A 22,466-nucleotide genomic window follows, 5' to 3' on the forward strand; every position below is an offset into this window, starting at 1 on the left:
CGAAATTAAGAATCACTGCTGTAGAGTGATATGCACTTTGCCCCTTTGCTTGAAACTAAAAGCCGCTGTTTTTCACTTCCATGTTGGACGGTCTCCCCCACCGCCCCAACGCCCCGCGCGAACATTGCCATTGAGCCCACAGTAATATCGCTCTGACCTTGTCTCTTCTATAGAAATTGTCAATTTATTCGCTTGTCTTAAGAGTTAGGCATAAAAAACATGAAATGAGTTTCTTTTTTTTTTAAGTGTGGGTTTTTTGACATAGACCGGTAAAAGCAGGAACTATGTAAACAGGAAGTGCCCAAATCAGAGGTGGGACGGTGCCTCTTCTTTTAGGGACCGTTTTCGCTGAATTTCTCAGGATGCCGGTTATTTCCTTACGCCTTTGAGAAAGAGGCTCAAGTGTTAATGCTGCCTTCTAAATGGAAGTAGTTAGGTTGGAAATTTAGCTAGAAGAAGCGACGTTCAAAGAAAGCTCTGGAGAAATAAATGTCATCTGTCAAAGCCCTTATCGGTGCTGAAGAGAAAGGGGAGATCTGTCTAAAATAAGGCTTAATCTATAATGAAGAATTGAAGTTTTACGGTCCAAAACTAAGAGGCTGGATCCCATTAAGTAAAATCTGCTTGTGAAATGAACACCGTGTCGGGGAGGTCTCGCCCTGTGAGGTGAGTCGAACGAAAGAAGGACGGAAAGGCCAGAGGCAGCCCGGATCTGTTCCTGCTCTTCGGACCTTCTGATAGTTTTGAGACGACCTTTCTGTGTATTAGACCGGGGATCCAATCGTCCTCAGGCAGCAGTGCCTTAAGGAAGCCCAATTAATCTGTTTATAGTCTGATTACCTGTCTGGTTTTTTATTCATTCCTTTCCAAATGAATCATCTAAGCTATGAAGTTGACAGCCATTCTCTGTTACATTTAATGCAGCTGTTCCAGGGGGTCTTATCCCTTTCAAAATTCCTGTTCAGATTTTTGTCGTAAAATAGAATTGCCAATGCTAAAGGAACTCTTAAAATTAGCAACGAGGAAATTATGTGTTAACCAAATGTAACTGGAAAAAATGTTATCATTATCTTAGCAGATTTGTAGAATCATTATCATTGGTTCCTGTTTATCTAATGTTGGATGAAGAAATTACCACTGATGTTCAGAAATGATTACATTAATTCTACTTATTAGTGAATATATTCAGAAGATGATTAGGCAGCTTGGTGCCTTCAAAGTACTTCAGAATTCACTCATAATTAACAAGAATGTTAGTGACTTTAAGGCAGTGGCTATCCAGCATCCTAAATCATATTTTGCCTAAATATTAATAAAATCCAATTGACTGAGTTCCAGCAGTATCATAAATCATTAACCATCATTTACCAATCACAGTGGCTAAGCCTGCAGAGCATACTAAGTCGCAAACAAGCAAATTCCATTTTTGCTTAGTATATTGTGTAATCTAAGAATTGTTACACCCTAAACAGGATTTTTGAAGTTAGTAGTAATTATTAGAGAGGAAAATATAAGGTTATTCTAACAAAATACCACTTTATTAGCCCTGTGTAATGGGAGCAGCTGCAGCAGTACATAATTGGCCTTAGCTTATAAAAACTAAGTTCCTGATTATTACATGAGTGAACATCAGGAAATGCCAAATCTGTAGGACAGATTGGGAATTCAAGAAAACAACCAGGAAGAAGGGAAGGTTCCATGACTTAATTTATAATGGGAACCTAGACAAATTTATGGTTTTAAGAAGTCAGACAGAAACCCAAATACTGTTGTTCCAATATAATTTGATGTCATAAGAATAAACATTGGGAAATTTTAATTGCTCTTTCTAAAAGTGGATGCTTGAAATGTTTTAACAGAAGAGATTTTTAAGTGCCAGCAGATGTCACTATTGTTCATTACAAATAATTAATGTTACAAAATGCACAGGAAAAAGAAACATTTTTATTTATATAGTACAGTACAGTTCTTATGTAAGTAATGCTATAATAAGCAGAGTGTTAAAATGATTACTATAACAATGTAATAAATTGAAGTGTTAGCAAAATATTAGGAGCTTTGGGGAACCTTAAAAGAGCCACTTTATTCTAGTCATTAAGGTACCAGGCTAGAACGCAGAAGACCATGAGTTTAAATCCAGTCTTAGCCCTGAAAGGCTGGGGGACCTTGGGCCAGTCACACACTCTCAATCCACCTCACAGGGTTGTTGTTGTGGGGAAAATAGGAAGATGAAATGTTGAATATATTGTCGCTTTCAATTGTAAAAATAATAAAGATGAGATATAAAAAAAATAATCAAGCTTAAAATTAAATCTTCAGAGATCTTAATTCACTTCATCACAGATATGGAAGGAAATCTCAGTCAGGGTTCATTGGGCTATGACTGTGTTCAGGACTAACAATATTACTAACTGGCCTACATCCTCGCTCTTGTTGAGTTTTTTTGAGTCTAATCTTTGATATTGATTTCCCCCCCAACAAATAGTTTAGTAGTCAACAAATTGGAGTATGCCATGTATGACAGAAATATTGTTTCCTGCTTGGTATCTTTGAAACAGCCACAGAGTGAGAGGGATATGATCTTTATGATGTGAATAGTGGTTAATATATATTTCTGTGATGTCAGCAGCAGTCCAGAAGTTCATTTATTTTATGTGAGTGAAGCTTAGTGCCAAAGAAATACTCCTTGTGTTACTTTGTGTGTTTGTTTACAACTGGGGTTTTTGACGTTGTTTTTTGAAAAACAGATGCAAATATTATTTTAAATTGCCTTTACAGGGATATTTAACATAAAAGAACATTATGATATATACAACAACTTTTGGTTTGCCTATATTAATGAAAAGTGCCAGAAGAATTCTTCCCTGCTGTTCTTCATACTTGTGCCTAAGACTGACAGCTATAAGATACTGCGTAATAAATGGGTAAGCTATCAAATATTATTACTGTGAAAATGAAAATATTAACATAACATTGGTATTACTTTCCTTTAAAAATTGAATAAAGAATTAGCTGCCAACTGCCATCTTCTAGAACATAGTATAATGAAATTGTGATCAACAAGTTGATTTTAGACTATAATTTTAAATGAATTGATTTTTTTCAAATTTATTAAAACAAATTATAAAACAAATAATAGGATGTTATATTAGTAAAAGCCCTGCAATGGAATTATATTCCCATATTCCTCTATAAATTGGGAGAAGACAAATTTCTTAAACACCAGCTAAAGGCAATAATCAGTTTAACTGGTTTGCAAAACAAAAGTGGCTTGACCTGATTCTGGAGCGGGGTGGGGTGGGGTGGGGGGGGGAAATTGCTTGATGCCATTCAGACTTCCATAGGGAAGATGTTGCAAAATAAATTGATCATAGCCTGATGTATCTTCTACTTTGAAGAGATTATAGGGATGGGGATCGGCAGACTGTTTTGTGTATTTTGGATCAGTGAATTCAAAGTGAGTGATAGTTCCTTTATGTTTTTAGTTTAGTTTAGTTTTATTGGTTTTGTATGCCGCCCACTCCCAAAGGACTCTGGGCGGCTTACAATAAAACAGGAAGCGGGGATAAATAAGACAATACAAGACAATACAACAATTTAAAAATACAGCAACATTCACAATTGAAGTGGGGCCGGATACTTCAACAGCCCCCAGCCTGCCAGAACAGCCAGGACTTAGTAGCTTTACGGAAGGCTGGGAGGGTAGTAAGGGTCCGGATCTCCACGAGGAGTTCGTTCCAGAGGGCCGGAGCAGCAACAGAGAAGGCCCTCCCCCGGGGGGTCGCCAGCCGACATTGGCTGGCAGATGGAATCCGGAGAAGGCCAAGCATGTGCGATCGAATCGGTCTTTGGGAGGTAATTGGCAGGAGGCGGTCTCTCAGGTACCCAGGTCCGATGCCATGCAGGGCTTTATGTAATTAAATGGTTAGAATTCTGAATTAACTAGTTTATGCATCATCTTCACAGAAGTCTTATTTTAAGTTGTAGCCTAGTATAATAACTTTCCTCTATTCAGCAACAGCTGTAGTTGATCATCCAAAATTGGTAGAACTATTATATTTTTATAGTAAAGATATTATATTTTATCTGGTAGAGCTATTATATTTTAAAATGATATATATGATAAATTCATAGAAGGCAAAAGGTATTCCTGAGGATAATAATGTTTATTTGGGAAGTCTGCTTATGAAGATTCTGTGGATCGGGTACATCTTCTAAAAGTAAGTGGTTTTTTTCCATTAGAACATTTTTTGGTCTTGTTTAGAATTATACAGCTCAGTGATAAACCACATATATTTAAATAATCAAGTAAATGGGGGGGGGGGAGCAACTAGGCAGTACTGTATTATAGTATTTGCTCATCACTTGTTATTTCTTTAATTCTGTTATAAGCTTATCTTGTTTGGAGTGAAGCTGTTTTATTGAACAGTTTAGTACAGTTTTTCAGTATTTAAAACATGATTAAATGGGAGATGAAGGTTCTGAAATTACTATGGGCAGATATAATAAATTACTTTCTGAGATTAAAACATGTAATAAACATGATTAGTTTATTGCTGCTTAACAAAAGAGGTTTACAAGTAGTCCTTTACTTACGACCATTTGATTAATGATTGTTCAAAATTATGATGGCCTCAGAAAAACGACCTGGACTTAATGTCCTTTGTATCATCTCTGTGGACACTTGATCGCAGTTGGGATGCTTGATGATCAGCTCCCATTTACGACTGGTTTAAGTATCCTTTGGTCATATGTTTGCAATTTGCAACTTTTTTGCCAATTTGCTTGATGATCTCAAAATTTATTTAAGACCACTGTAAAAATTGTAAAATAGAATCCAAATCAACTCACAACTGCAATAATTAACAATGAAAAGTCCCAATTGTGGTCTTGACCACACATCTATTTGTATATGCAATGAAATGAGATGGTGTGATATATGGATATAGATAAGATATAAGATTAGATTAGATAAAATAAAAAAAAAGATATAGATATGTATATTGTTTGATTTTTCTTGATTCTTTTATTTTTTGTTCTTATGATCCAGTCCATAGTTGGTACAACAGTACAAAGCAAAGACTACTTTAAAAATGAGTAATTAACTGAACAAGGATTAATATTAGCATTTATGATAATAAAATTATTAAAAAGTACCTAAGCTTGTTTCAAAATACATATTTTCTCTTTTAACAACCCATTCTGCTTCATGAATATAAGCTGGATAAAAAGGATTTGGGTTTTGTTAAAGATTCAGAAAATATAATGGATGGTCTTCATGCCTTAATAATGCTATGAAATCTTCTTGTTTAGAAGCAGTGCACTTCTAAGTATTAGATACTGGGCACTAATAGTATTCTCATGACTATTTGTTTTTTTAAAACTCTTCAAATAATGCAACCAAATTGCTGTTGAAAACAGTAGGCAATTACATAAATTTTTATCAGTTCAAGGGAGGAACATCATTCTAATGATACCATGGTTAGAAATCAATCAATCTGAAGTTACTATTTAAAAGGGTGTTCAGTGACCAGTTCAAGCTGCAAAATTATGTTGAGTAATGATACATCTTAGTTTACCTTATTTATAGCACAATGAAATCTAGAAGAAAATCAGATCATCTGGAGAGAACAGCAAATGACTTTCGACATGAGGTTGGTATTGTAGTATATGAGTATGAAATGTGCTATATATGCTGAAGGTATTGGAGAAATTTGGTAATAATTTGACCCTTCTCTATAATCATCTGTTTCATCTATAATCTTTTGCTACTTGCTCCCTAGTCATCCATATCTTAGTTGTTACCTCCCTTTAGGATTACTGCAATGTTCTGTGCATGGAGCTGCCCTTAAAGACCATCTGGGAGCTACATGTGATGTAGAATGCAGTGGCATGCATGGTTTTGGGGGTCCCACAATTTACCTAAGTAACTCCACATTACTGTGGGATCACATTTCTCTGTGGATATTTGCCTATCCTATTAGTGATTAGTTTGGTACTTGAGGGAAGAATAGATGATGTTTTATGGATTATTGTGAGCCTTCTAGAGTTTGCTTACAAAATAAGTGCCATTGAAATAAAAAATGTAGCTAAAATAAAAAAGGAACTGAGAACATTGTTATTTCCAGATACAGGATGTAACAGTACTGATTCTTTCACTTTTTATTTATTTATCAAATTTATTAGGTCATCATCTAACTATTAACAATCTGAATGGCAAATATAAAGTAAAGCATTGACAATTGTAAAACACAAGTTGAGGCCCTCTTGTTGAAAATCTCAAAGGACATTCTCACCTTACATCTATGCTAGGGCTCAGATTTAATAACTTGTTTCCTTCTGAGTATTGGCAATATTGGGGGCCATCTATATCTTTATCAAGAGAGTGTATTGCAGCTCTTCTATAGCACAAGTACCATGACAGAGAAGGTTCCTAGTACCTACCTAGTAACATTGCTTCACTAGTGGCACTCTTCATTTCAACTGGTGCATGCCCACTCTAACCGAGCTAATGGGATAAGTAGAAACCCTTAGGGAGAAGTCCTGCAAATATCCTGGCTCCATGCCACAGAAGAGCTTAAAGGACTTAAACTCTGACCATACTAACTAGGTGTATGAGTGAGTATTCTTGCTTACAAGTGCCCTGTATGCATATTTTGCTTTTTCAATATGAGACAATGGGTTGCAAACTTTGAAGAATAATATTTTTTATGATTTTGGTCCTCAGCTGCATTAGAATGTACATTTCTAATTCTTGGAAACTGTGGGAATAAAAATATTTTCTGAAATTAGAGTCATTTTGGCAAGATAGGCAGCCATATAAATCAAACAAATAAACATTTTGGGGATTATTTACAAGATTCAGTTCAGAAATCAGTTATAAGTTAATGTGACATATTAAAGTTAGACTTATTCTTATTCTGGGATTTTTGTGGTAAGGAGAATATTATATGACATCATGAGAGCAGATCAAATTAAGAAATAAAACTCTTTCTTAAAAATATAAGTATTAAAATAAGAAAAAGTAAGGTAGCATTTACTTGGCAAGTATCCTGTTGTTTTACAAGACAGTAGAAATGCTCAACTATTTTTATTCAGAAATTCATTTCCTGCCATATGTTTTAAATTAAGACATAGCTGGCCAAATTTCATTTGTTGGACTCCAGTTTTTCTGGCTGGGAAAGGAAATACTCATAATTGTAGTTCGATGTACTTTATCATTTTAACATTTTCTGTACTTTTGGACTTGCATAACTCATCTTAAGAACTTTAGGTTTAAACCTATTAATACAGTATGTTCTGTAGTTTAACAAACAATTCCAAACTATATTTTATAAGTTGATTGCCATACTATGAAAGTCAGAGGAAACAAAGCAGAAAACAAGAGAACAAAATGCTATCCCTGGACTGATTAGAAGTTATATTAAAGCTATTGTTGGCTATGTTCCAAATGATTTGTCCCACCCAGCCATGAAGCTTGTAGATGGTCTTGAGTCATACAATCTGTTTTGTAACACTGCTGTCAGAAAAATTGAGAGGGGGAAGGAGATTGGGGATGGTCGCAGAGGAAACAGTGTAGTAAAATATCTAATAAAACATAATAAAAGGAAATTATTTTGCTTTAATAAATTGGTCTATGGTTATTCAGAATGATGCTTTTTATTCAATCATGATTTTATTGCTTTCCCTGAGAATAAAGAAGCAGTTTTTTTCATCAAGAGCTGCATTTTTAAACTTTGTGCTTTTAATCTGAGAGCTGCAAAAGGCATGCCAGAAATGGGGCTAGAAGACTTCGGATCAGAATTTTCCACCTCTTTTTTTAGTCTCTTAGGATTAATAAATAAATATGTGTATTAGTGTCATTCAGTAGTGGGTTTCAAATTTTTTTAGAACCTCTTCTGTAGGTGTGGCCTGCTTTGTGGGAGTGGTTTGCCAGCCATGTGACTGGGTAGGAGAGGCTTGCCAGCCATGTGACCGGGTGGGAGTGGTTTGCCAGCCATGTGATTGGGTGGGCGTGGCCAACTTGTAAAATGTGGTGAAACTCACTTAACAACACTCTTGCTTAGCAACCAAAATGTTGGCTCAGAAACTGGCATTTGAAGCAAGTCTTTTTTTTATTTAAATTTTTTTATTTTCAAAACAAAAATACAAATCCTTCTTCTTTACATATTGTAGAAAGTGTATCAGTTGGTTACAAAAGGCTTTTATGCATCTCTTCCACCGTCATCAAATACAATTCATATTAATTAAAGCTTCAAAGTGACAAGATCCTTGCACCCTAACCTTTAGAAAAAAACCCCCCAGGGGTGTTCAAACTTGACAGCTTTAAGACTTGTGGACTTTAACTTTAACTCCTAGAATTCCTCCTCTCGCTCTTCATCTTGATGATGTGCGGATGGGCAGGGGGAGGGAGCTGGAACCGGTTCTAAACAGCACTGTAGATTTGTGGAACCTCTTCTATAGAACTGGCAGGAACCCACACCTGGTGTCATTTGAATACAAATGTCCATGTTGTATTTCTGTTAAAAGGACAAAAATTGGAACCGGCTTTATATAGATTCATGTAAAGATCTTGAAATTTATAGATGAATTTCTGGTCTAAAAATGTTCAAGCCAAAGGTGAGGAAGGTGTGAGTTTAATCTTTTGTAAGTTGCCCTTAGTCATATGTGAAGGGATGTTCATAAAAACTGAATGAATGAATGAATGAATGAATGAATGAATGAATGAATGAATGAATGAATGAACGAAGAAAGAACAAACAAACAAACAAACAAGCCTAGTCTTTGCTCGTTTTTGAATTCTTAATCTTGTTAAAGACTCAGCTTCATTATCTGCAATGAGATTAGAACTTAAAATTTGTATAAATGTGAAATAGTGCATCTAATAATAGTAGCAATATAAGAAGTCAGAAGAAATCATAGTTACCCAATTCATGATTGGAATTTCATGCTTGGAAGGATCCATAAACAATTATTTTCTATGCTGAATTTTATGTTTATTACCTGAAAATAGTGGTGATACTTATGATGGTTTTTGTCTTTTTAGATTATTTCTAAAGCAAAAGTGTGTGGCATCATCAATGAATCTGAAACAGTTAAAAGACTTCGTTTGGCAGTGACAGATAAGGAATTTACTTTTAAGGCAGGACAATGGTAAGATTCTTTGATCTGTATGTATTAAATAGAAAGAGAAGTTAATGAAATGCTAAATTGATGGTACATTTATACCTATTATTGACATCAAATTATTTCTGTTTATTACAGGCACATGCAAATGTTTAATTTAGTCATCTTTGAATGAAGTGATTTGCCCTAATAAAACAAATAGAATATATTTCATTTGCAGCAATTTCCTCACACGTTGTTTAGCCTTGTATCTCTTTTGAAATGGTTGTACATAAGCATTCTTTAAACTTTCCCTACTCTACAAAGAGAATTCTGTTTTATTTGCGCTATCACAAATGGTCAAAGCTATATAACTATTTCTAAGTGAGTATCATTGAGAAACAACAGCATGTGCATAAGAAATTTCATTTGAAAATAAAAGGATTTCCAAAAGTAATAAGATGCAAGATAATTTGCTGTTTGAGAAAGAAGAAGTCAATAGTTCTACTTTTATTTTGTTTCTCTGTAACCTAATCATTGGATTACATTCTGTGATATTTTCAGTGGGATGGATGGATGGATGGATGGATGCATGGAAGGAAGGAAGGAAAGAAGGAAGGAAGGAAATATGCTCTTCCATTTTTAGAAGAAGCTCTCTAAAATGAATTAAAGTCTCTAGTATCTAACCTCATAGGATATTGATTAGAAACAAGTAGAGAAGATTTAATCATGGAACTTACTTGTGATTTTGGCCACTGATTGTTGCTCAGTTTTATTCTAGATCACAGGGTTTCTGCAAGGATAAAATAATGATAGATTCCATATATGCTGCCTTGTAGAATACTATACAATGATATAATCTTTAAAAAATAGAATGACAGTATTTTTTCTTGTCCACATATTCAGGAAAATTACAATTATTTTAATCATATAAATCTCTTCAAGATCTGAATGTTTTCTCTCAAAAATTCAGATACAATTTTATATCAATTTTTTCAGTCTGGTCAGTGTTTTCTTGTTCTTTTTTGCTTTTACTTTACATTATCAATCCATCTGGCAAGTGTTATATAAGATCAAACTTTATCAGTAGGATGTTAATAGCATGAGTTACTAGTAGTGTTAATTTTGCAGTCTTTTGCATTTAGAACAAGAAAACAAGATGCTGATTGCAATAATTCATGTTTGTAGAGCAATTTGCAGCACCCTTTGCACATGTGCACAGATGCATACTAAATTTGTGCGTGTTGTTCTTAGGCAAACATTTACCCTTCAAAAATGTTTTGGTAATCATCATACTGAAAACTGGGTTCTTTAATTATAATTACTCTTTTCATTATCTTCCTTTTAAATTATTCTAATTCTGTTTGGCATGCTAACGTTCCACCAGTGCAGCTAGCAAGATTGCTTATGATCAAATGAATAGTACTGAGAAAAAGAACTGGGGGTATGGGGGGGGGGGTGTTAATAGATTTACATTTGCGATGGAATGGCTGGAGGTCTCCTCTTCCTTAAAGATGTGCATTTTTTCCCTCAACGAATATTTCTGTCACACAGAGGAGCTACATAGTTATGGTCATGCCTACGTTCTGAAATTTCTGGCTTTACAAACTGATGCTTTGTTGAAAGTTCATCACAGTACCTATTATACTATTGAATATTCCAGTGTGTTCAGCAATTTGTGATATTGTAAAGATTATATTTCTGTCTACTTGTTTTTAAATTGTCTCAATTTATTTGCTTATATGTTTATTACAAAGTATTGTTGCTTGTTTTATTTTCAATTAAAATTATATATTATGAAATTTGAGATTTCATTTATATGAACATTTTTTCAAACATTTCTGTATTTACAACTAAAATATAGTTTATCTAGAAAATAGATAAATAAGGGGCATGTATAACACCAAAAGTAAGATAAAGTCTGATCTGTAGTTACTCGGAAAAATTATCTTTCATTTATTTAAAAGTACAATTTATCAGTGCATTTTATGCCCAATAAATGCATATTAAATTTCATCCATACATATGCAAATACATCATTTAGATTTGGTTATGTAGATGATAAAATCATTGACTTTGACATTTAGAAACTAGACCGTTTCTGTTGAACTGCATAATGAGATAGGACATCGTGTATGAAAATAAAAGTGTTGTCTTTTATCTATATCCTGCCTTTCACTTGGAAGCTCAGGTAATATAAGACTCCTTCCTATTTTTCCTTACAATAATCCTTTGTGGTAAGTTGGATTGAGAGAAAATGACTGGCCCAAATACACTAAGTGAATTGCTCTGGTGGAGAATGGAGTAGAACTTGTTTCACTTTGCCTACAGTCTAATATTTGTTAATATTAATGTCGATATTTAGATGTAAGGAGTCTAACACATGAGAATTGCTCCCAGAAATGCAGTTTTAAATGCTAATTCATTTTAATGGAGGAAAAAAACCATGTCCAAGGGGAGTTGGGGAACTCCCAACAAGTAATTTTTGGGGGGAAACATTTAACCAAAAAAAGATCTCTGGAGGGCTTAGGAAGTATTCTAGAATATATTATATATAGAATCTATTTCTTCTCTAATCAAGTTTCTGTTCATAATCTGTTGATAGACTGTTTTATATAGCACATTTGTTCTGCTTAATTATGAATAAATGCATATAAATAACATTTATATGCATTTAGTTTTATAAATACCTATAGCTTTCTGTACAGAATATATTAGCTGTTATTAGTGTATGTAATTAGTGAAACACTTTCTGCAGACTTCTAACGTGGGGGAAAGCAAATGTCAGTCTTGTTAGATTTACTTCGCTCCTTTTTTTAGAACCCAAAAATTTACTGTAGCAAATGCAAAAGATACACAATTAGAAAGAAGTACCTGGGAATCCAGTAACTTATTTCAGGTAGCAAATCAGCTCAAAATTCTGGTTATTCCCCTATGTATTTATTAAAATCAAAAGGTCCTTATCTGTCTACTTCATTGAAATAAAGATCCATCAAAAAATCCTCGAGGCTACCTCTCCTTAAAAAAAAGATTCTAATAACTTTATCTCCAAGTTGTTTTATTTATAAAGAACTGAATTTTTATAATTATGTTGCACTGATCTTACTCTTATCCCTGTGGACATGTAGAATTCATGATTTGTTGCATAGAATAAGAATCTTATAAAATTCTGCCTTCCTAGAAAATCTTTAGGAACATATCCTTCTTTGGTCATTTGTTTTTAACTTTTTATGTTTAATTTAGATGTAACTATAAGCTATGTATAGTCTTCTTTTCTACTTCTGAATGCCAGTAGCATTATAATGATTTGTTCTGTAAATAAATCTGTTTTAATTATAGTTTCGCATTAGGTTCCACAAGGTTTCAAGTAATGAAGGAAACAGTAATAATATTCTAAGATAAATGGTATCAGGTCCAGATAAATGGTATCAGGGTTGCTGGCTTTTAATTGGTTTACAAGTTAGCAAAACAAGGCATTTTGTCAAAAGAAGACAGATTAAACTTTGAGTTCACTTTGCACTAAATTTGAACTTTCATATATGTTCGTAATTTGGTTTTACAACGTTTAACAGGCAGAATCATTCCTCACTAGAGGGCACTATAATGCAGCTTGCATGGATTAATTTATAAGGATTATAAATGTGTTAATAAAATACAAATAAATAATTGCACATAATTTAAAGTACTTTTTCTTAAATATTATTTTTTAAAACTAGATTAAAAACTGGATTAAATTTAGCAGTATTGACAAAATTAGAATTGAACTTTTGAAAACACCAGGCAAACATATCTCTGGTAGATGGAAATTATCTATTTGTAAAGTGATTCAGGTAGAAATAGGTTGGATGACAATGTAATATTCTTAAAATGAAACTTCACATATTAAGAACATGCTATCAGTACATGTTTTGTAACATTGCTGACAAAATAACTTTTTAACCATGTATATTTGCCATTATGACTCAATTACAATTTTATGTTTACAAAAAAAAAAAAAAATTCTTTCCACTCACTTTATTTCCCTTTTTACATTATTTATAAGGCTGCTTACTTATATGTTAAAAATTGTAAACTACTTTGATTGCATTGACCAAAAACAGAGATATGTGCATAGTAAATTAATAAGATTCAGACATTTATTCTTTACTCAATAAACCAATTGAAGATTTTGTTCAGAGTTTTCTGTTATGGGAAATTTTAGACGAGTTACTGAGTTATCATTGTTATTCCCCAAACAGTGATTTCAGTGGGAAGAAGTTTAATTGTTGCCTCTCAGCATCCAAACCTGACTACAGGCAATTCTTGTCTTATGACCAAGTGATTAATATCTGTTAGAAATTACAATGGTTCGGAAAGAATGATTTACACTCTGTAGAGCACTTCCAGCCACGGTTAAATGTCATGCTGGCCCCCCACCCCCATGATCACTTGAGTATGATCTAGATACTTGGTAATCTGTTCACACTTATAACCGGTTGCCAAGTACTCCACAATCATATGATTTCCATCTTTACAATTTTCTCTACTGAGTTTCCCAGAATGTCAATGGAGAAGGTAGTAGGGAAGGTTACAAGCTGCCGCCGCCTGCCAAGAGGACTCATTCTCATGTCCAGGGGCTGGCTGAAAGAGCTGCCTGCCAAGAGGAGCTGAACTCCTTCAATGCAGTGGGAAAAAATAGAATTAAGGTCCTAATTATTTGAGCTTTGCTTCTGTACCAAGCTGAAGGAATCCTTTTCTGTGCACAGAGCCGATATTCCCCATGGGGTGCAGAAACAGAGCTCAGAGCCTTCATTTCTGCACCCTACTGACATGTTCCCTTACACATGCAGAGTGGAGCTTAATTCTATGGCAAGGTAGAGAAACGGAGATCAGATTCTGATGACTCCATCCCTGCAATCGGAAGTGCTTGGATTGTGACCATTGACACACCAATTACATGGACAGACTTGTGACAACTCATTTAGCAACCACTTTGTTCAACAACTGAGATTCCAGGCTCAGTTATAGTTGTAAGTCAAGAACTACTTGAATGAATACCAAGGACTTTAGCAAGAACTTATGCTACTATGATTCATATTTGTGCATCTGAAAATATTACTATTTGATCTGTTCTGTTGGTCTTTAATGGTATTTTACCCATTGTTGCTTTACTAGCTAAATATCTTCTATGTGAGTTTCCTTGAACTTTGCCTATACAAATAATAATGTAAAATCTATATAATTAATTAACTTTACATAGCAAGGTTCTAATAAAATATATTATTTAATATATATTAAATATATTTAATATATTATTAAACTATACATTTGAATAATCGTGTCAGATGTTTTGAATAGTAAAAAGGAAACCTATTCTAGGACATTGCATAGAAGAAATTAAAAGGAAATTTATTTTCTTTTAGGGTAGACTTCTTTATACCTGGAACTTCTGTAGTTGGTGGATTCTCAATGTGTTCAAGTCCTGGTATGTTGGAAGAAGAGGGAATATTAGAACTTGCAGTAAAACATACAACACACCCACCTGCTCACTGGATTCATACTCAGGTATTTATAACTAAAAGCTCCTAATAATTTTGGTTTTAATGTTCTTTAAATTTATTTTTACATCTTTATTACTAGGAGCTGTATTGTAGCTTTATATGTAATGCAGTATTATTATTACTTTGAATTGTCTTACGCTTTTATGTGTACTATAAAACATAAATTACTGATGGAGTGTAGTATAATGTGTATTAGTTAAATGCCATACCTGTCATTGCAATTAAACATGAAATGATCTAGACACAAAAGACAAAAAACTGGTCTGTACATTGCTCTTCATAAAACTTTAAAACTGTATAAATGTAACATTTTATCAACATGTAGTACAAACTGTATTTATCTAATGTATATCATTTTGGATTGACCTGTTGTTCTTTCACAAATACAAAATCTCTGCCAGAACATGGCCCTTCTATACAAGTCTTCTCTCGTTGAAATATGTAAGTGTAGTGGCAAGTGGGATATTTCAAAAAGCCCAGTAAAATGGCAGAAATTAACTAATACAAAATTAGACTCATTTCCATTTTAAAAACAAACAATTATGAAGTGATAACCAGAAGGAAGGCTAGGCTTATTTTTTGTGATGTTGCTAGAACACAAAGGTGTCAGAAAGTAGCCTCATTGACCAATGTTCAAAAAGCAAGGAGTCTTGTTATATCTGAAATACTAATGCAATTGTTATCACATAAATTCCTATATATAACACCCTCTTTATCAGATATATTTAAAGTCTTGGCCTGGGACCTATGAAAGTTTACAGGAAAAAATAGGTTCAATTTTTAGGTGCCACAAGTTCACCTTTTTGCTCTAGAAAAACTGCTGCCCACTGAAAACTATTCCAGAATGTTCATGGATTGTTTACCCCTTTAAACATTTTCACTACCAAACTATGGTTTATAAATGATAATTCTGTAAAAGATAAGCGAGGTGGAGGGGACATTTATATGTGCTGTGTTATGAATATATGCTTTTCTTCTGTTTTTGTTGACTACTAGGTCAGTGTAAAATCAATGCAGTCTTATCATTAGAGCAATTCTCTCCCTTTCTCTGCCTTTCTTCATCTCCCAGGTTGCTCCTAATCCATCCATTACCATATGCCCATAAAAAGTATCCTACTGTTCTTAAATAGGTTACTTTCATGCACTATTGAAATTTCAATAAAATAATTGACTGTGAAAAGTATTCAGAAAATGTATAGAACCAGTGTGGCTCAACCACACATTCTTAGACAAATCCTGATGGACATTTTCTATCACATCTCTGCTGTTCATTAGGGAACTCCAAAAACTAACCTCATAATTATCTGCCTCAGAGGCATTTCCTAGGACTTTTCTTCCTGCCTTAATATTTTAAATTAAACTCATAGTATCACAGTAATTAAAGCAGTTTAAAGCATTAGCTAATGCTGGAATTGCTAGTTATCATTAAGATTTTTTTTTATGCCAAGTGTCTGAATGATCTCATGTGGAGAAATTACAAGCCTATTCCTTTTAACAGAAATAGAGAAAGTATTTAGAAGCGATGACACAAATATAAGTCATTTTCATAACCTATTTTCTTCTGAGAAGACGTTCTACGAAATAAGCTTAAAGCAAACTTGGTTTGATTTAAATATATCTCATAGAATCAACAAAGAATGAAACCATATATTATTATTACTCAAAACCAATCAACTAAGTAACATTTTCACAGTTGAAGAATGTGTAGATTGCACTAACTTGATTTATTTTGCAGTAAACTATGTTGACCCACTAACATGGCTTTTCAGTTAAAATAATTTCCCTCTCTGATTTTCTTTGAAATCCATCTTTTTTATTGTTGTTTTTTGCTTTTTTTGTTCTTCCCTAAAGTGTGCTCTTAATTCAGAAGTGGCTTTGCGAGTTGGAGGCAACTTCTTTTATGATCCTCGGCCTAAAGACATTCCAGCAAATGTTGTGCTCATAGCAGGTGGAGTAGGCATTAATCCTTTATTTTCTATACTGCTCCACATCGTAGACCTTCACAGAACTAAAGAGAAGAAAGGAAATGATTGCAAAGTGGGAACAACCAAACTCTTTTATTGTGCAAAAAATGCACATGAACTTCTGTTCAGGGTAGGTTTATTATATAATATTGCATAATTTGCTATAATGGCTACAAGTCTTAACTTTTTTTAAAAAATTGAGAAGTCCGGAGCTACAGTGAATACGAGGTTGATGCAAAGTTGGTGGGGCTGTGTCATACACATAGGCAGGAACAGAATTTTCTATTTTGGTGAGCAGGTGGAGTTTTTAGTTAATTTAAGGCTTACACTAATAGGTTTTCAAACTTTGTGCACCCCAAATAAAACTAATGATCATAATAGGCAAGAAACAATTATAATCATTTATTTTTATTATGTTGTTAAACTATGTGGTACTTCAGCTGCTTCACTTAAAATGAGGAGCAAAGCCCAGAATGAGGCTTTTCACTTGATCTTCACAAGTTTGATTGCATTTTAAAAAAATGTAACTTTGCTTCCTCAAGAGATCCCAACATATTTTAAGAACCCTGATTAATACTCTTGGTTTTATATATTCCTTGTCTTTCCTGCTTCAAAATGATTGTTGTAATCAGAGGGAACATTGGGAATTACAAAGTAGGAGTTCAGGCCTATATGATGTTTGGGACACCAAATTGCTCACTGTACTGTTGCTACCAGTGGTGGGATTCAAATAATTTAACAACCAGTTCTCTGCCCTAATGACCGGCTGGGTGGGCGTGGTCAACTTGATTGGTCTCACCCTTAGGAAATTTCTCCTTAGTCCAACTCACAATAAAATAGCACAATAAAATAGCACTATAACAATATTTAGAATTGAAAGTATATTCTAGGTAAGGTGGAGAAACCTGCACAGGCTTAGATGAAAAAGTAGTTACTATTGACAATGTGTTTGTATAACTGAGCTCCACTATAAGGAATTGTTACCTGAATTTGAAAATAGAAAAGAGGGAATTAGTTATGCTACTTTTTTCTTAAGATGGGTGCTCAAAATACAATATTCTTAAACTATTCTTCAAATTTGTAGAATCTGAACTAAACAAACAACCAACACATCTGCTTTGATTTATTTAACTGTGGTATGACTGAATATCTTGCACATTCCAGAAAGAGATTCTTGCTTTGACAAATGCATTTCCTGGAAAAATCACATGCAGTTTCCACGTTACCAAGCAGAATTCGCCAATTTGTGAGAAACTTCTGCCTTACATCAAGGGTGTGTATTTTTGCAATGCATTAAAAAAATTACATGACAAGTTGTAGTTTTAATACTATGAGAACCAAAGTAATTATAGCATGCAGGTAGTTCTCTCTTAATGACCTTAACTGAGACCAGCAACTTTGCCTCTAGGCAAAGTGGTCACTAAATGGGAAATCACATGATTAACTCTCTTGAGGTTTCTTCCTCTCTAATTTTTCTACTCTGCCAGAGGGCAAAGAATAATAGAATAAAAGTTGAAAGGGACCTTGTAGGTTGTCTAGTCCAATCTCCTGCTCAAGCAAGAAACCCTATACCATTTCAGACAAATGGCTGTTTAATCTCTTCTTAAAAATCTCCAATGTTTGAGCAACATCTGGAGATAAGTTGTTCCACTGATTAATTGTTCTAACTGTCAGGAAACTTCTTCTTAGTTCTAGGTTGCTTGGAATAGGTTGACCCCCACTTCTTTGTGATAGCCCCTTAGATATTGGAACACTGCTATCAGGTCACCCCCTAGTCCTTCTTTTATTATACTAAATATACTCAATTCCTGCAACTTCTTTTCATATGATTTAGCTTCCTGTCCCCTAATCATCTTTGTTGCTCTTCTCTGCCCCCTTTCTAGAGACTCAACATCTTTTTTTATATCATGGCGAACAAACTAGATACAATATTCTAAGTGTAGTCTTACCAAAGCATTATAAAGTGGTGCTAACACTTCATATGATCTTGATTCTATCCCTTTGTTAATGCAACCTTAGGACTGTGTTGGCTTTTTTGGTGGTTGCAGCACACTGCTGGCTCATATTTAACTGATTGTCTAATAGGACTCCAAGATCCCACTTGCAGTTATTGAGCCAAGTACCATCTATTCTATATCTATGCATTTGGTTTTTCTTGCCTAAATAAAGAACTGTTTTTATCCTCCTTGAATGTCATTGTGTTAGATAGGGTCCAGTGTTCAAATCACTTCTCGGACTTTTGGCTAAGATCAAGTGTAGTGTAAATCTGTCAAGATCTTCTGTATCTTGAGCTTCTCTTCTGGAGTGTTGCCTATTTCTGCCATCTTGGTGTCATCTGCAAATTTGATGAGTTTCCCATTTATCCCTTCATCTAAATCATTGATAATTTCTATACACAATCTCTTTTTTTCATGACCTCATCCCACTACTGATGTGATTGTTGTCATTTTAAAGAGAGGAAATAGTTTACTCTTTGTAATCTTTTGCTCTCCAATCTCTCTGCTCTACTGAAAGGGGGCAAGGTAAAGTAAAGGAAACATAGGCTAAAGAAATCATTTGCTTTTTCTTTGTCTTCCCTCTCACATAGCGAAGGGCGGGAATGTAAAAAAAAAAACAGGTCAGACTCAGCACAACATGTAGGGACACTGTAAATATCATAAATGAGCTATTAAAGCTACTCCCCCCCCCCCAGCATTGTTAACTTTAAATGGTCTGAACAAATGGTTGCGAAATGAGGACTATAAAACATCTAGAGGAGGGAATTCCTTATGCAAACTATGCATGTTTATTGAAAAATGTGTCCTTGTATCGACAACATGGCATTGGAACAATAAGGATCCTTATTCTGAGTAGGGATGTCATGTTTAAGAAAGTTAAGAGTTTTCAAATGCAGTTAATATGTTTTTCTTGCTGTTGACTCTTATTAAGATATATGGATAACCCTTTACAGATATTTCTTTTAATGATTGATTCAATTTCCTTGCTAGATGGATTAAAGAAAATGTTTATTGTAAATGTTTAATTTGGTATTATATTATTAACAGCAATTAGAGTTTGGCTAAACCATAAAAACTATAAACACATTTTTGTAAACTTTCTGTAAAAGCAGAAAAGGACCTAGCTAGCATCTTACTTTCTCTTTGTAAATTATTGAATACTAAGCAAGCATTGGAAAGGGACACTTCTATGCATTTTGACATGGTTGAAGCATCTTTTAAAATCTTAAAGTAACGGGTTCCTCTGGAATTCTTGTGTGGCTTCTTTAAAGAATCACCCAGTTGTTTTAAATGGATGCGTATGCACTGCTGCTTCATTAGTTCTAGCAGAAGTGTGATCCATGTAAACTCATGCCTTCTGGAAGATCTGACTGCTGTAACAATTCAAGGAGAAAATGCTTTGCTTATGCCAGCATGATTTATGAAGCTCCCATTTCAAATGATTAGCATAGTTCTATTAAATGTCTTCATAAATGTTTTCTTAACTCTGTGTATTCTCTACTAGAAGGAAGATTATCTGGAAGTGACCTAGAAAAATGTATCTCCAAGAATACTTTGTGGTACATTTGTGGACCACCTCCAATGATAGAATCCATCTCTAAGCTGCTTGAAAACCTTGGGGTGATTCAGAGCAATATTTTCTTTGAAAAGTGGTGGTAGCACATCCAGCAGCATTCCAGACAAAATAAGAATGAAAACATAATATATGCATGTTTGCTGATGAACACTGAAAATTTACACAAAGTAAAATTTTTCCATTTGTGGAAATAAAATAATTCATAATGAAATTATAAAATTTATTTTTAACAAACAATTTGGAAAAACAAATAGGAAACATGTTAAATTTGTCCATGTACTGAGCAGTGACAATTTATAAAAATAAATATTTTATTAAATATTTTATTAACTTTGGTATGTAATATATAGGTATATAACTAAATATTATATATGTAAGATTTCACTACATACAGATAAGAGAAGAAGAATGACTTGAAATCTACGTCGCCTCATATGGGAAGGACAAACTTAAGATAAAAGGATGGAATTCATCTATCCATTTCTGGTCTACCTTGTATTTTCTATTGAAGACTGTTTGAAAAGTAAAAGATGTTGCTTTTGAAGCTTCTTGTATTTTCAGGAACAAGATTTGGCACAAGGTTATTAATAAAGTTCTGAATGTACATTTCAGTAATTAGATTGGATTTGAAATTAATTGTGCTGTGGTAGAACCACTACAATCAATAAAATGAGATAATTGAGTCATGAATAAATGAAGTGCTGTTAATTTCCAGTGGTTTACTCAAAACATGATGGAATCTGGATCCAACGTATTTCCATAATATTATCTCTTTATCAATTTTAGTTATGGAACTTCATTTGAAATAACATTATAGACTGACCTATTTCTGGTCATAAGCAGCACACACACTGTGCACCACATACAGTGGGTCAAACTTGGAATTATTCTGCTGCATCAAGGTTAAAAAATGTGCCATCGTTATAAACTTAGCTAAAACAGGTCTAAGCAGTTTTATTTGGAAGAAAATCTTATTGGTTTCAATGAAATTTACTTTGAAATATTAAAATTGGATGTTTAGCATTTTCCAGAAGCCACTTGGCTTGACTAGCATATATTGAGACAACGTAGTTCATAATGAAGGGAAGCTGCCTAAGGGTCTGCACTGCTACTGTGGTAGCGGAACTACAGTAATTATGTAAGAGATTTTGAGTTTAACTAAAGGTACTAAATAAATTAATATTGTGGTTTGATGGTATAATCTTAAAACAAATTTAATTATGCTGCTTTTCCTCAGAGTGGAATGCTATGTATAGTGTTACTTAATGGAATGGAATGGAATGGAATAAGTTTATTTATAGGCCGCCCTTTTCCCTACTTGTCTGTACTATAATAATTGCAACGAATTTAAGAGAACCCAAATACAAAAGAACCAAAAATTTGTGGTGAGAATTCTGTTTAGTGCAATGTGCTGTTAATGTTTTCTCTTATGGAATTGTGTCTTACAACATTAGATACTAAGTAGCTTATATTGTTTTGAAAGGGGCCTAGATAAATTAAGTAATATTGTCTGTCTTCCATACATTATGATGATTATATGGAACCTCCATTGAAGAGTGCATTGAATATTATCTCTATAAAAGAGCATCATTACAGACCCTTTGGGAAGCAAGATTTGGAGATTTGATCTGATCAGATGAACATTATGTTTATATAATTTGTAATAATATTGAAAATCTACATGGAATTGGTATCAGCTAAATCTTGGAAACAATCTTACTATTTGTTTGCTTGCCTCCAGAGTTTATAGGCTGTTTTAATGAACTATCCTGTGATATTCAAACACCCCTCCCCAATACATAATTTGGGCTAAGAACAAATATTTTTGTCAAATATTTATAGTCGCCCATATCACAAAACATAACTCTGGGTAGCAATAACTCTTTGTTACAGACCAACCTGATATTACAATAACAGCAGTTATACCTTCACCAAAGGTCCACTGACAGGACATTGAGGTTGAGATCAAGGAACTGAATGTAAGACTGTTAACAAGACAATGGTTCTATGAACCCCAAGGGTGGCCGATTTACTGTCTCCTGCCACATATTCCCCTGCCCATTACATATTATTACATTAATATGATGGCCTGTCTTTATTCTCCTATAAGTTTCATTTCCCAAATCAAGCCCGCCCAAGACCCAGGAACACAAATCCATTCATCCATCCATCCTTTCTTCTTTCCTTCTTTCTTTCTTTCCTTCTGTCCATCCTATTTCTTCTCTCTTTTCCTACCCTACCCTTATTGCTACCCAGGGAGCAGGCAAGGTGAAATAGTTATGAA

The 22,466-nt window shown here is 33.9% G+C and overlaps 1 protein-coding gene and 1 pseudogene across 1 annotated transcript; both read left to right on the forward strand.

Annotated features, from left to right (window-relative positions):
• Positions 1-189: 189 nt before the first annotated feature.
• OXNAD1 (oxidoreductase NAD binding domain containing 1) lies at positions 190-20,793 on the forward strand. Its single transcript, XM_014061521.2, has 8 exons — positions 190-666; positions 2,779-2,924; positions 5,591-5,654; positions 9,047-9,153; positions 14,508-14,649; positions 16,497-16,739; positions 17,774-17,882; positions 20,111-20,793. Exons 2-8 carry the CDS (start codon positions 2,803-2,805, stop codon positions 20,263-20,265), a joined length of 942 nt encoding a protein of 313 aa, XP_013916996.1. The 5' UTR covers positions 190-666; positions 2,779-2,802; the 3' UTR covers positions 20,266-20,793.
• LOC148045822 (U2 spliceosomal RNA) lies at positions 18,833-18,990 on the forward strand (annotated as a pseudogene).
• Positions 20,794-22,466: the final 1,673 nt, after the last annotated feature.

This window comes from Thamnophis sirtalis, unplaced genomic scaffold (genome assembly GCF_051295495.1).
Source record: "Thamnophis sirtalis isolate CommonGarterSnake01/CBP01778 unplaced genomic scaffold, rThaSir2_p1.2 scaffold_4, whole genome shotgun sequence".
Classification (NCBI taxonomy): Eukaryota; Metazoa; Chordata; class Lepidosauria; order Squamata; family Natricidae; genus Thamnophis; species Thamnophis sirtalis.

What these genes read in the sequence shown, in the direction of transcription:
- OXNAD1 (XM_014061521.2), top strand. Translation starts at nt 2,803, where the DNA reads ATGATATATACAACAACTTTTGGTTTGCCTATATTAATGAAAAGTGCC. An exon ending in CACATGAACTTCTGTTCAGG is followed by an intron (nt 16,740 to 17,773) that starts GTAGGTTTATTA and finishes TGCACATTCCAG; the next exon opens with AAAGAGATTCTTGCTTTGAC. An exon ending in ACTTCTGCCTTACATCAAGG is followed by an intron (nt 17,883 to 20,110) that starts GTGTGTATTTTT and finishes ATTCTCTACTAG; the next exon opens with AAGGAAGATTATCTGGAAGT.